Here is a 13,891-nt window from a genome sequence, read left to right as displayed (position 1 = left end):
TGATAAGTGCCTCTCAGCAGGCGCCGAAACTTTTTTTTCCTGACTAATTTTATTAATATTTGTCAAAAGAAACTGGTTCAGTCTCACATTAAAGTAATGAAGCATGATTTATTGAACAGCATCTGATTCTAGGACTTTTTAAATGCATATACATTGTAGTAAGCAGTTTCCACAACTGGAATGAATAATTTTATTACATTTGATAACTGATACCCAGCTACCCTCGATTAATGCACTGACAAATTTCAGTCATCAAAGAAACTGTGGTCTGTACTCGGTTGGGTATTGATGTTCAGTTCTGCACCACAAAAGGCATACCACCAGAACACTTTGAATAGGACATATTAGCATCCCGGTTAATAACACATTTAATGTGACTCACATCAGTTGGCTGAACAGTGACTATCTTCTCTCCTGAGCATTTGCCTTTGCTGTTTATTCCAGAGTTCTCACCTTTCTCACAAATCCATCCTTAACTAGCAACTTTTAATAGTCTGGCGGCCTTTAGTGTAAAGGTTCCACATGAAAGAATGATAACTAATAACACATATTACCATACTAAAGCAGGGGTTATTCCCTCCCAAGAAGGGGGCTTCAAATAATGTCACAACTGGGGGAAAAAGTTACTAGGACTGCTTAGGATTTTATGTGGCTTAAAAATTCTAAGGAGGAGAAATGGGCAGAGAAGCTTCTCCTATTAGCTTCTGCGAATATCTGCAGTGGCACTTGTAAAAAGCAAAGCACCATATGCAGTGCTGCACATCTGATAGACTGCTCACTGCAATTGATAAACAGAAAAGTTGGAGGTACAGCAGTCATCACTGTTAAGGTTGGCCATGTTACCTCCATCTCTTCTCAACTGAGGTAATGATGCACTATAGCCATTAGACCTTCTACATAAATACATCAATGTCTTGCAGAGACATAACAAATGCTACGTCTTATGAACGTGATAGAAACTCATCCATATGGGCATTGTATACATCCATGTCAGAATGTCTCCACATAGTAAAAAAAGTCATTCCTTTAAAAACACTGAGGTGAAAAATTGTGACTACACAATAAAATTATCAGGCTAGCTATTATAAAGGAATAAGTTTCCATTCCAATTTGAACTCCACAAATTAATTTTCATTCATAAAATCGCTCAAAAGAGGAAAGGCCGCTGGTCCTGATGGAATACCAGTTCGATTTTACACAGAGTACATGAAGGAACTTGCTCCCCTTCTTGCAGCGGTGTACCGTAGGTGTCTAGAAGAGCGAATGTTCCAAAGGATTGGAAAAGGGCACAGGTCATCCCCGTTTTCAAGAAGGGACGTCGAACAGATGTGCAGAACTATAGACCTATATCTCTAACGTCGATCAGTTGTAGAATTTTGGAACACGTATTATGTTAGAGTATAATGTCTTTTTTGGAGACTAGAAATCTACTCTGTAGGAATCAGCATGGGTTTCGAAAAAGACGGTCGTGTGAAACCCAGCTCGCGCTATTCGTACACGAGACTCAGAGGGCCTTAGACACGGGTTCACAGGTAGATGCCGTGTTTCTTGACTTCCGCAAGGCGTTCGATACAGTTCCCCACAGTCGTTTAATGAACAAAATAAGAGCATACGGACTATCAGATCAATTGTGTGATTGGATTGAGGAGTTCCTAGATAACAGAATGCAGCATGTCATTCTCAATGGAGAGAAGTCTTCCGAAGTAAGAGTGATTTCAGGTGTGCCGCAGGGGAGTGTCATAGGACCGTTGCTATTCACAATATACATAAATGACCTGGTGGATGACATCGGAAGTTCACTGAGGCTTTTTGCAGATGATGCTGTGGTGTATCGAGAGGTTGCAACAATGGAAAATTGTACTGAAATGCAGGAGGATCTGCAGCGAATTGACGCATGGTGCACGGAATGGCAACTGAATCTCAATGTAGACAAGTGTAATGTGATGTGAATACATAGAAAGATAGGTCCCTTATCATTTAGCTACAAAATAGGTCAGCAACTGGAAGCAGTTAATTCCATAAATTATCTGGGAGTACTCATTAGGAGTGATTTAAAATGGAATGATCATATAAAGTTGATCGCCGGTAAAGCAGATGCCAGACTGAGATTCATTGGAAGAATCCTAAGGAAATGCAATCCGACAACAAAGGAAGTAGGTTACAGTACGCTTGTTCGCCCAATGCTTGAATACTGCTCAGCAGTGTGGGATCCGCACCAGGTAGGGTTGATAGAAGAGAGAGAGAAGATCCAACGGAGAGCAGCGCGCTTCGTTACAGGATCATTTAGTAATTGCGAAAGCGTTACGGAGATGATAGATAAACTCCAGTGGAAGACTCTGCAGGAGAGATGCTCAGTAGCTCGGTACGGGCTTTTGTTAAAGTTTCGAGAACATACCTTCACCGAAGAGTCAACCAGTATATTGCTCCCTCCTACGTATATCTCGCGAAGAGACCATGAGGATAAAATCAGAGAGATTAGAGCCCACACAGAAGCATACCGACAATCGTTCTTTGCACGTACAATACGAGACTGGAATAGAAGGGAGAACCGATAGAGGTACTCAGGGTACCCTCCGCCACACACCGTCAGGTGGCTTGCGGAGTATGAATGTAGATGTACTGCACTAGAATCTCTTACAGTCTTACTGTTGAAAAACATTTTAAAAACAAATAAATGCACAATTGTTTAAAATAGTAAAAGGGTTACACAGGTTTATCATGTGATAAACCAGTCACAAATAAACACAAAATTTCTGTCCTATTAGAGTGGGTTAAAGATAAGATTTTAAATGTGGCATTGTGTCCAGGTTGCCCTGTTTTCTTTCGGTTTAGACGTCTTTGTACTCTGTTTCCTGTTAAGGATGGCACCTGTCTGAAAAGTGACTGTTACAGTGTACATCAGTTTTCATTTATTGCTGAAAAGGGTCTGCACAACCTAGAAAGTAGAAATCAATGTACAGTGTAGTTGATTTCCACAGGAAAGCATTTCCAAATGTGTTCCTGTGAAAGCATTTGGTTGTTTTATGGACTAATTCTTCCACTTGAGTCCTGCATCTGATGAAAGTTCCATTAATTATGAGACATTTACTGTGTTTTTCCCCCTCTTCCTTTATCTCTCTAGCACTGTGATGTGCCTAAGAGGGCACATTTACTTTGGGGTTGTTTTGTAAACATTTTAATGATCACCACCAACTGTATATGTTAAGTGTGCTGGTAGTTCAGTCATAGTTTCTTAAGCTCTGGTTGAATATCCTGTGCATTTTCTCCCATTCTGGAAGACATCCAACAAGTGGAAGCAAACACTACTTATTTTATGTATTTGTGGAGCTATTTATTTAAGCCTACATGACTACTTGTTAACATTATTTTGGAGCTAACAATAGGTACATTAGCAACTATTTTCTTCAGCAGTTTTGCTGTGTTAGAATCAATAATCTCAAGTCGAATTGAGCCATTACAAGTTTATCACAAGAGCACCAAAGGGCAACACATGCAAAATATAGAAGCCAAAGAGCTTTGACAATTTTCTTTCTGCATTTTCCACACTCAATATCCTTTTATACAATCAACAACACCGTAACCACAGTTCTCATAGTTGAAGTGCCATGCAGAGTTAGATACTTACATTTTACTTTTAATCAGATAAAAACTGGAGTTGTGTGTTCTGGCATGGGCAAGTTGAAATTTTGCCTGCAGTCAACAGTTATTTCTCTCTGTGAAACTCTTTACATCGGCACCCTCAGGCTCCTACTTAGAATGGGGAGAAGGAAGAATACTGTTTAACATCCCAGTGATGATGATGATAGAGACAGATCACAAGTTTAGGTTGGGGATGGGAACTGGCTGCATCACTTGGGTGTGTCATTGCTGTGGGAAAAATAAGTGTTGAAACAAGGCACTCAGTAATTATTTTGGGCAGTGCTATAGCTCAGACAACGAATAACCTTAAGGTCTCATATTGCTCTCATACCAGTTTAACAAAATGTTTTGCATCAACAATAACCCAATGTAACTGACACATACAACTGGTTCTTTCACCCAAAGAGATGGCCCTGTTTCACAGGCTGCATCCCAGAAAAATATTTGTTAATACCACTTCCTTCCTCCTAAGTAACTGAAATTAGTAATATTAAATAGGGAAAACATTCAGCTATCATTTCTTGATGGCCTAATAAGCTAAAATCTGGCCCACAACCAAATAAGTAATTTTTTGCACAACATCAGGAAACAGTTTCCTTCTTAATACTGTTAGGTTTTGACAACCATCAGCATCAATCTCACTCCAGTCAACTGAAAAGAAATACCCTACAGACAGATAGGACACTTTATTAACCTTTGTTTTTATTCTTGACAAGTTAACAACTTCCCCTTCTAAAATTATATAATTTCCTGATCACTACATAAAACATATACATGTCACACTAGGGCCTATCACTGAGTACTTAAGTTTCTTAATCTTTATACATTTCACTTGTCTACAAGGCAGATAGCCTCCATGCAGTGTATTAATTCTGCTCTCAGTTATCAGTTAAACTGTTTTGGTACAGCAATCATTTGTTAGTATTCTAACCATTTGCTAAAATGTAAGCGCTTTTGACAAATAATGCATGTTGCTGTCACCAACAGCCTTCTGTAACCCACAATTGTTGTAAATGCCAGCAAAGGCACTCCAGTGGCAATAACTCACACTTTAAAAATTTCTTAAGTAATAGCATTTATGCATATCCATTCTAACCAAATACTAGCTCAAGAACCTTTCCTGCTGGGAAAACCATGTTTGTTTGAGATCATTCAGAATTAACATGACAATTGAAGATACCACAGTTCCACAATTCAAATCTAACTTCACAACACAGTTATACTGTGTTGCGTTAAGTATGCTTCATGTCTACACAAAATCATTAACATAAATCAGCAATGTCATTACATAATAGTACAGTTATTTTACCTGCAAAAGAAAATAATGACAGAAGTTCCATCCAGGCTCATTTCTTCGTTCTCTCTGTTCCCTAATTACTTCTTCAAACTTTATCAATGTCCTATTGTATGCCGCCAAAACCAGAACTCTAATTCTTGTCAACATACCCCGCCAAGATTCAGCAGAACGGGACTCTGAGCGAATAGGATTAATGACAGATAAACACCTGAAATACATGCCAGTTTTTCTAACAATCATTCCAATAGATGTACACAGGGAAATACTATTATCTAGGTACCTTTTAGAATACAATGTAACACAATGCAATGATTTAGCCAGGCCATATTCTGCAACTGGCTTATCTGATCTAAAATGAAATAAGAAGGGAAATACTGTGAATGGGAAAGTGTGTCTCCTTGAAACCACACATCCTCTTAAGTTATCAGTGACTGTGTCATTAGTGAATACCCTCTGAAAGGAACAGCAACTGAGTTAAGTATGTAATTTGTAACTAATTTATAAAATTTAGTAATACACATTTCCAACACTATCAATTTTATAGTCTTTTCAACAAGGCATTTCTATCCATTTATTTACTTTATTTGGGAGGGAGGGTAATGGGACTTATTTGCAAATAGGTCGACTACTTTTTAGTTTCTTCATGTCACTCCTTAACTGGTCGCATTTATACAGAGTTTGTATCTTAACATTTCTGTTTGGTGCTTTCATATGTGTACCTAATGGTAACCACTTTACAATAGAAAGCACTGTGTTCATATCAAACATACAAAATATAAAAAAATATTTTAGGCTGTGGTTTTTCATTTTACACAATAAATACACCATGAGCACTTTCAATCCTAGCTCATGTGTTACATTCCTTCCCAAATTTGGCATCAGTACTCATACTGTTCATGAGTGGTGCAATTTTGCCTATAGCTGAATACAGAGTTTGATAAATATTTACAAACACTGCAAGGAGACCCAGGAAAAACCATTTCATTCAAAAACTATATGTCATTCAATCCACCTATTGGGCCAAACAAATAAAAAACGCTGTAGGGCTATGGTATGTAACCTGAACTGCTAATATTATCATATTCTAATAAAGAACTCACATGCAAAAAGTTTACATCGATTCTACTACAAAATTTGCAATGTGTGCCACAACAATGACGTGCTAAAATGAAATTAAACAGTATTTCTGTCACCTGCACTATGTTAAATCATGAAACTAATGATTGATGTAATATATTTACCTGTCAGCATGTTTCGATGCAAAGTCACTTCTAATTTTGTCCAATACAGACGTTCTAAGTAGCAATTTGTTGGTTTTCTTTACATCATAAGTTTCGACAAGCACAATTAACCAATCATGAATGTTATGCTGGTTTAGAATTTTCATCCAGTTCTCAATGTCATCACGAACGGAAGTTTTGTACACATCTACGTCCTGGAAGAAGTAAATAATGGAACTTTTAAGTTATTGCACACGGCTTAATAACTGAACATACACAGAAGCCAAACTTACAGAACAATCTGTCCAAAATGTATGGAAGATTGGTTGCTTAGTCAAGTGCCAATCTGAGTCTTTCGGCAATATTTCCTTCGAAAAAGGAATAAATTTGGCTTCAATAAATACACTTTTAACGGCTCTTCCATATGATCTCTTCCACTCCGTACTTTCTTGAGGAATTCCTTTCTCTAACAGGGTTTCAAGACTAGAAACCAGTGCTTTATCTCCAGAATCTGCAACGCCACGAATTAACAAATAAACGGGGACACCTCAAGGATAATACGGCATTCTCGTATCACACTAACATCATTCTGGGAAGTATCATTGTACTTACATGTAATTATCGGTTTGTTGTCCATAATGTACATTATTCATCTTCCTTGTAACATCTGAAAATAGAGTTAGGAGACAACAAAGCACAACAACTATCGCAAACCATGTTACACCAACTACCATTTCCTAGGTACACATTCACTGTCATTAACGGAAGTTTGTATATGTCACACACATCTCATGGCCTACTTCAGCTTCTATCACAACTTCAAACAGCCACCACTCAAACATTCAACACGCGTGACGTGCATTTCTTACAATACAACTTCGAAGATACACCACTTCTATAGTCAAAGATTAAAACGTACTTCCTGGTAGATGGTACTCTGGAGGTATTATATACCCGTTATACCTATAGTTTAATCTACATAAGCCGGAGCTTCAGTATAACAACAATGCGCAGCTGTCAAACTGACGGCCAGTGGATGTCTCGTTGAACATCAGAAGCGAAGCTAATTTACTCTCGTACTGCAACTGTGTCGAACACATGCATACAAGAATGAGTCATTGACATCTTCCTGTTTGTAAATCCACAAATGTAATTTTAACAAGTACCGAAAATTGTGAAACTCGAGAACGGAATGTTGCGTAGAACGCTGAAATCGAGTAAATTATGTAGCAGGATGTGTCATATTCTCGTGCGTAAATGCGATGCTGCAACTGACACATGTGCACGAGAACGAATCGGAATAACATTCCCATTTTAAACGAGCAAGAATGGACTTCTAATGAGTTAGGAAAATTATGATGCACGAAAAGCAAACATTACGCAGCTATCAGGTATAGTGCAGAATGTACGTTTTGCACATACGTAAAAGGTTAAAAAAAAACTTCCGCGGCAATAAATGTAAATGGTTCAAATGGCTCCGAGCACTATGGGACTTAACATCGGTGGTCATCAGTCCCCTAGAAATCAGAACTATTTAAACCCAACTAACCTAAGGACATCTCACACATCCATGCCCGAGGCAGGATTCGAACCTGCGACCGTAGCAGTCGCGCGGTTCCGGACTGAAGCGCCACCGCAATAGGCAATAAATGTAAAAGACGATGACAAATTGCTATTATGTATTGATGCACAAAGCCGTCTGTAATGTTACTATGCAATCGCTTAATTCAAATGAATTTCGTTGTCTGTTTCCTTACTGTATGGTTTAACAAATGACAGTCTTCTGATGAGTTATTTGAGTAGTATCAGGTTTGCATATCCAGAAGCAGTTACGAAAAGGAAATCTAAAAGAACGCGGAAAGCCGGAATACATGCGCACTGTGAACACAGGTTCGATTTAAGTAAGTATTGAGGTACGATAAGATTTTGTGTGATATTGTTTGAAATTGGTATATACTTCACTTTATGCTGTTTCCTCGCCACAGTTAGTTCTTCAGAAAAACCAACAAGTAAAAATCAGAATCACGTATATGTAAAAGAGGTATGAGACTACTTGAATATAAGTTTATTTGACTAATTTTTAGCTGAACTGCGTAAAGAAGTCATAATTTTGCAACTATGGCTCTTTTCATTATTTTCTTGCAATTCCTTCCACTAGAAACCTCTAGAAACATAATAAATACAGTATGTGATCAAAAGTATCCGGAAACCTGACTGAAAATGACTTACAAGTTCGTGGTGCCCTCCATCGATGACGCTGGAATTCAATATGGTGTTGGCCCACCCTTAGCCTTGATGACAGCTTCCACTCTATCACGCATACATTCAGTCAGGTGCTGGAAGGTTTCTTGGGGAATGGCAGCCCATTCTTCACGGAGTGCTGCACTGAGGAGAGGCACTGATGTCGGTCGGTGAGGCCTGGCACAAAGTCGGAGTTCCAAAACACCACAAAGGTGTTCCGTAGGAATCAGGTCAGGACTCTGCGCAGGCCAGTCCATTACAGGGATGTTACTGGCGTGTAACCACTCAGTCACAGGCCGTGCATTATGAACAGGTCCTCGATCTTGTTGAAAGATGCAATGGCCATCCCTGAATTGCTCTTCAACAATGGGAAGCAAAACGGTGCTTAAAACATCAGTGTAGGCCTGTGCTGTGATAGTGCCACGCAAAGCAACAAGAGGTGCAAGCCCCCTCCATGAAAAACACGACCACACTATATCTGTTGAGAACCGAAATACAGCGATGTAACTCTTTTCACCTCTGTAACGACAGCTGTTCACACATCCTGATACAACATATTTGTATGACATTTGTAAAATGTTATTTAATTAATAATGTTTTATTAAATCTTTTAACACGTTTTCTGTAATAACAAACCATTAAGAAAACTCGCTATCACAGATCAGCGGTCTTTGGACATCAAGGGGAAATGTTTTACTAGGCGTTGTACGTCTCACAACAATTGAAGTCGAAACGATCACAATTCATATTTCCCCGAACACAGTGTTGCATTGATAGTAGGTCGTCTTCACAGAGTTGCCACTTTTGACTCCGGCTGGTGGAAAGTCGGCTGTGTTGTACCCAAGTGGTTAGAATAAAGGGAGATGGAGTCACCCAAGACTTGTGTCTATAGCAGTGGTCGTCAAACAGGGAGGAGGGGGGGGGGGGGGGGGGGGAGGTGGAGTCCAGTGCAGAGGATCAAGCAGGTAAAAAGACAAGGGCAAGTAGAAATCCTTGGGTAACAGAAGAAATATTGAATTTAATTGATGAAAGAAGAAAATATAAAAATACAGTAAATGAAGCAGGCGAAAAGGTATGCAAACGTCTCAAAAATGAGATCGACAGGAAGTGCCAAATGGCTATGCAGGGACGGCTAGAGGACAAATGTAAGGATGTAGAAGCTTATCTCACCAGGGGTAAGATAGATATAGCCTACAGGAAAATTAAAGAGACCTTTGGAGAAAAGAGAACCACTTGTGTGATTATAAAGAGTTCAGACGAAAGCCCAGTTCTAAGCAAAGAAGAGAAAGCAGAAAGGTGGAAGGAGTATATAGAGGGTCTATACAAGGGCGATGTACTTGAGGACAATATTATGGAAATGGAAGACGATGTAGATGAAGATGAAATGGGAGATACGATACTGCGTGCAGAGTTTGACAGAGCACTGAAAGACCTGAGTCGAAACGAGGCCCCGGGAGTAGACAATATTCCATTAGAACTACTGACAGCCTTGGGAGAGCCAGTCCTGACAAAACTCTACCATCTGGTGAGCAAGATGTATGAGACAGGCGAAGTACCCTCAGACTTCAAGAAGAATATAATAATTCCAATCCCAAAGAAAGCAGGTGTTGACAGGTGTGAAAATTACCGAACTATCAGTTTAATAAGTCACGGCTGCAAAATACTAACGCGAATTCTTTACAGACGAATGGAAAAACTAGTAGAAGCCGACCTCGGGGAAGATCAGTTTGGATTCCGTAGAAATATCGGAACACTTGAGGCAATACTGACCCTACGACTTATCTTAGAAGCTAGGTTAAGGAACGGCAAATCTACGTATCTATCATCTGTAGACTTAGAGAAAGCATTTGACAATGTTGACTGGAATACTCTCTTTCAAATTCTGAAGGTGGCAGGGGTAAAATACAGGGAGCGAAAGGCTATTTACAATTTGTACAGAAACGAGATGGTAGTTAAAAGAGTCGAGGGACATGAAAGGGAAGCAGTGGTTGGGAAGGGAGTGAGACAGGGTTGTAGCCTTTCCCCGATGTTATTCAATCTGGATATTGAGCAAGCAGTGAAGGAAACAAAAGAAAAATTAGGAGTAGGTATTAAAATCCAAGGAGAAGGTCGGCCGAAGTGGCCGTGCGGTTCTAGGCGCTGCAGTCTGGAACCGCGAGACCGCTATGGTCGCAGGTTCGAATCCTGCCTCGGGCATGTATGTGTGTGATGTCCTTAGGTTAGTAAGGTTTAACTAGTTCTAAGTTATAGGGGACTAATGACTTCTGAAGTTGAGTCCCATAGTGCTCCGAGCCATTTGAACAATTTTTTTGAACCAAGGAGAAGAAATAAAAACTTTGAGGTTCGCCGGTGACATTGCAATTCTGTAAGGGACAGCATAGGACTTAGAAGAGCAGTTGAACGGAATTGATAGTGTCTTGAAAGGAGGATATGGGATGAACATCAACAAAAGCAAAACTAGTATAATGGAATGTAGTCGAATTAAGTCGGGTGATGCCGAGGGACTTAGAATAGGAAATGAGACACTTAAAGTAGTAAAGGAGTGTTGCTATTTGGGGAGCAAAATAACTGATGATGGTCGAAGTAGAGAGGATAGAAAATGTAGACTGGCAATGGCAAGGAAAGCGTTTCTGAAGAAGAGAATTTTGTTAACATCAAGTATAGATTTAAGTGTCAGGAAGTCGTTTCTGAAAGTATTTGTATGGAGTGTAGCCAAGTATGGAAGTGAAACATGGATGATAACTAGTTTAGACAAGAAGAGAGTAGAAGCTTTCGAAATGTGGTGCTACAGAAGAATGCTCAACATTAGATGGGTAGATCATATAACTAATGAGGAGATATTGAATAGGATTGGGGAGAAGAGAAGTTTGTGGCACAACTTGACTAGAAGAAGGGATAGGTTGGTAGGACATGTTCTGAGGCATCAAGGGATCACCAATTTAATATTGGAGGGCAGCGTGGAGAGTAAAAATCGTAGAGGGAGACCAAGGGATGAATACACTTAACAGATACAGAAGGATGTAGGTTGCAGTAGGTACTGCACAGGATAGAGTAGCATGGAGAGCTGCATCAAACCAGTCTCAGGACTGAAGACCACAACAACAACACATAGTGAGCAACTTTCCGTGCACAAGCAGGTAATGTGGCTAGGGCCATCACAGTAGCATCCCAAGTCTTTTTTTCTGATTTCCAGGGATGTTTTCTAAGCATCTTCATGCCCTAGTATCTGAAACAATACCAAGTGGTTGCAGCAGTCCATTTTCAGTGAGGCTCGTGTACTAGGTCAAAGAAAAAAGAACAAAGATTGTTTTATATAATATAAATTTATAAGTTCAAGATTACCACAAAGGGATAGGATTGTGGTCGACAGTTTTGTACATAAAAGGGTTTAGAAGTTAGTTTTATCTGACTTTTCCCGATCAGGTGCCATGTCGGTAATAGCGATCCACAGAAGAAACTATCAAACTGAAAGAAATAACAAGGAGCTACGTTTTCAGGCCGAACGATTTTATTTAAATTCTGAAATTTTAAAATATTATTACTCTTCATACAAGTAAGGTAACAAGACTAATGTAAATGACTTACCATATATCGACGACTCGAAATAAAAAAAAAGTTCTTACTACAAAATAACGAACAAACTTCCTCTGCCAATGTCACTGATAACAGAGATCATGTATAATCGAACTAGTCTCTATATTAGAACTGGTCAGCAACACTGTTCAGAGCAAAAACAATGCAATGGCCGTTCTTCCCGTTCTGGCCACTTTACCACACCTTCCCCTAACGATCTTACTATTAACTATATGAAGATGGCACCTGCTCTTTCTGACATGTCCGAAAAAACAGATGCCATTGGTGACCGTGCAGCTCTCTAGAATGAAATTACAATTAAATCAATACCATTAGCTGCTGACGGGGGTTGATATACATTTTTTACTAATTTATTTATTTTTATATATTTGTTGAGATCACATAGGACGCCCTCCAGGCGAAAAACAATTATGTGTAATTACCATCAATAACAAACAAAATAAAGAGGGAACTATAGAATTTAAAGAAATCGTCCTCCTGGCAGAACAGACAAAATGGCATCCGCATCCCGCCAGCTTGTGGATAGACGCGCACTGAATTCCAAGGCAGTCAGGCATGTTCCAGGCACGTCTTCACGAAGAATATTGCATTGCCGATATATTGGATCGAGTCCTGGTACTACACAATCCCACTGAAATCACCATCTCATACCTGGGACACACCAGCTGCAGGAGGGATCGAAGAAGGCACTACCCAAAAAGTTGGTATGGTACTGACGGTACGAGAAAAGTAAAGAGATCTTGCAGAGACGTCCAAAAATCAAGAACACTCTTATCACATTCATGGAACAAATAAGAGATCGAGAGGCCTTTTATCCAGTTCACAGCGTTGGTCTTCGTACGTGGGAAGTATGTCTCATCGGAGAACAGAAGAGTTTGCGGTGTAATGGCATGGGGAACCGTACGTAAAAGAAAGGCAAGTATCTTCTGAATCAGCTGCCACACCTCTGCAGAAGATCCACACATCAGTCCATGTTCGTCCGTATCAACCGCGTGACAACGAGGACACAGCGGTGAATCTGTCATTTTTATGGCATGTAGACGGAGTTGTGTAATGTATTTTCCATTAACGACCAGATACCAGGTCGCACGAGCGCTCGTGTGGAGGAGGATATGGTGCACAGGACGCCAAACCATGGACCATGCGATCGTTGGATGTCGGCTTTCCACACCATTCCTAGTATGATCACGTGCAGTAGAGTTTCTTGTACTACGCAAGTCGGCATGGACATAACTGTATTCGATGAAAAAGGTCCTGACATGTGAGAGCAAGGAAGAAATATGGGCTACTGCAACGGGTGCCATTCGAGTGGGAGGGACCTGTTCGTCAATCAGGCTTCCCAATAATCCGGTTCGGCGTCGGATCCACGACTTAACAATCGTACTTACATAAAGGGCAGCTGCTCTCTCTTGGACGTTGACAAGGCCGAGGCCGCCATCTCGAGGAGTAGGCGTCAGCGTGTCGTAGCGGACTTGGAGGATAAGACTCGCACTTTCAAAGTAGCCGAACGCCGCCTGAAGTCTGTGTGCCGTTGCCTTTGGCGCCAGTAAAATCTGTGCTAAATGGGGCAGTCGCGAGACTAGATGAGTGTTAACAAAATCCACCTTTTGTAACATGTCCAGTGCTCTCAGGAGGTTGCCACGAACGTTCGCGCGGATAGCTTGAAGCAGGCGTTTATAGTTAAATGAGATCGTGCGCTGTATATCACGCGTGAAGATGATCCCCAAACATTTGAGCTTGTCTAATAATGGCAATGGAGCCACACTCTCTGCTGGAGGACCTCTACCGACGGACATAGCACTAGATTTCGTCAGGTGTACACGGCTGCCCGCAGCAGTCCCGTACTGGTTGATCCATGCCAGTGCCTATCGCACTTCATCCTCTGATAGAACCAAGAACA

The 13,891-nt window shown here is 40.3% G+C and overlaps 1 protein-coding gene across 3 annotated transcripts in view; it reads right to left on the bottom strand.

Moving 5' to 3' along the window:
• The window catches only part of LOC126298512 (trafficking protein particle complex subunit 10), a 147,752-nt gene extending 140,709 nt beyond the window's left edge, over positions 1–7,043 (bottom strand). Inside the window, exons 1-4 of one of the 3 annotated variants that reach the window (XM_049989859.1) lie at positions 6,769–7,043; positions 6,450–6,667; positions 6,178–6,371; positions 4,949–5,144 (exon numbers count right to left, since the gene is read on the bottom strand). In XM_049989859.1, coding sequence (XP_049845816.1) covers positions 4,949–5,144; positions 6,178–6,371; positions 6,450–6,667; positions 6,769–6,802 — 642 coding nt within the window. In that variant the 5' untranslated portion in view covers positions 6,803–7,043. Of the gene's footprint in view, positions 1–4,948; positions 5,145–6,177; positions 6,372–6,449; positions 6,668–6,768 lie in introns of those variants that run through there. The other 2 variants (XM_049989860.1, XM_049989861.1) reach the window with 2 other exon arrangements.
• Between the last annotated feature and the right edge of the window lie 6,848 nt (positions 7,044–13,891).

The sequence above is a fragment of the Schistocerca gregaria genome, chromosome X, assembly GCF_023897955.1.
Source record: "Schistocerca gregaria isolate iqSchGreg1 chromosome X, iqSchGreg1.2, whole genome shotgun sequence".
NCBI classification, from domain to species: domain Eukaryota; kingdom Metazoa; phylum Arthropoda; class Insecta; order Orthoptera; family Acrididae; genus Schistocerca; species Schistocerca gregaria.
Note: the sequence above shows the minus strand (reverse complement) of the source record. Positions and strands in the feature narration are given on the sequence as shown.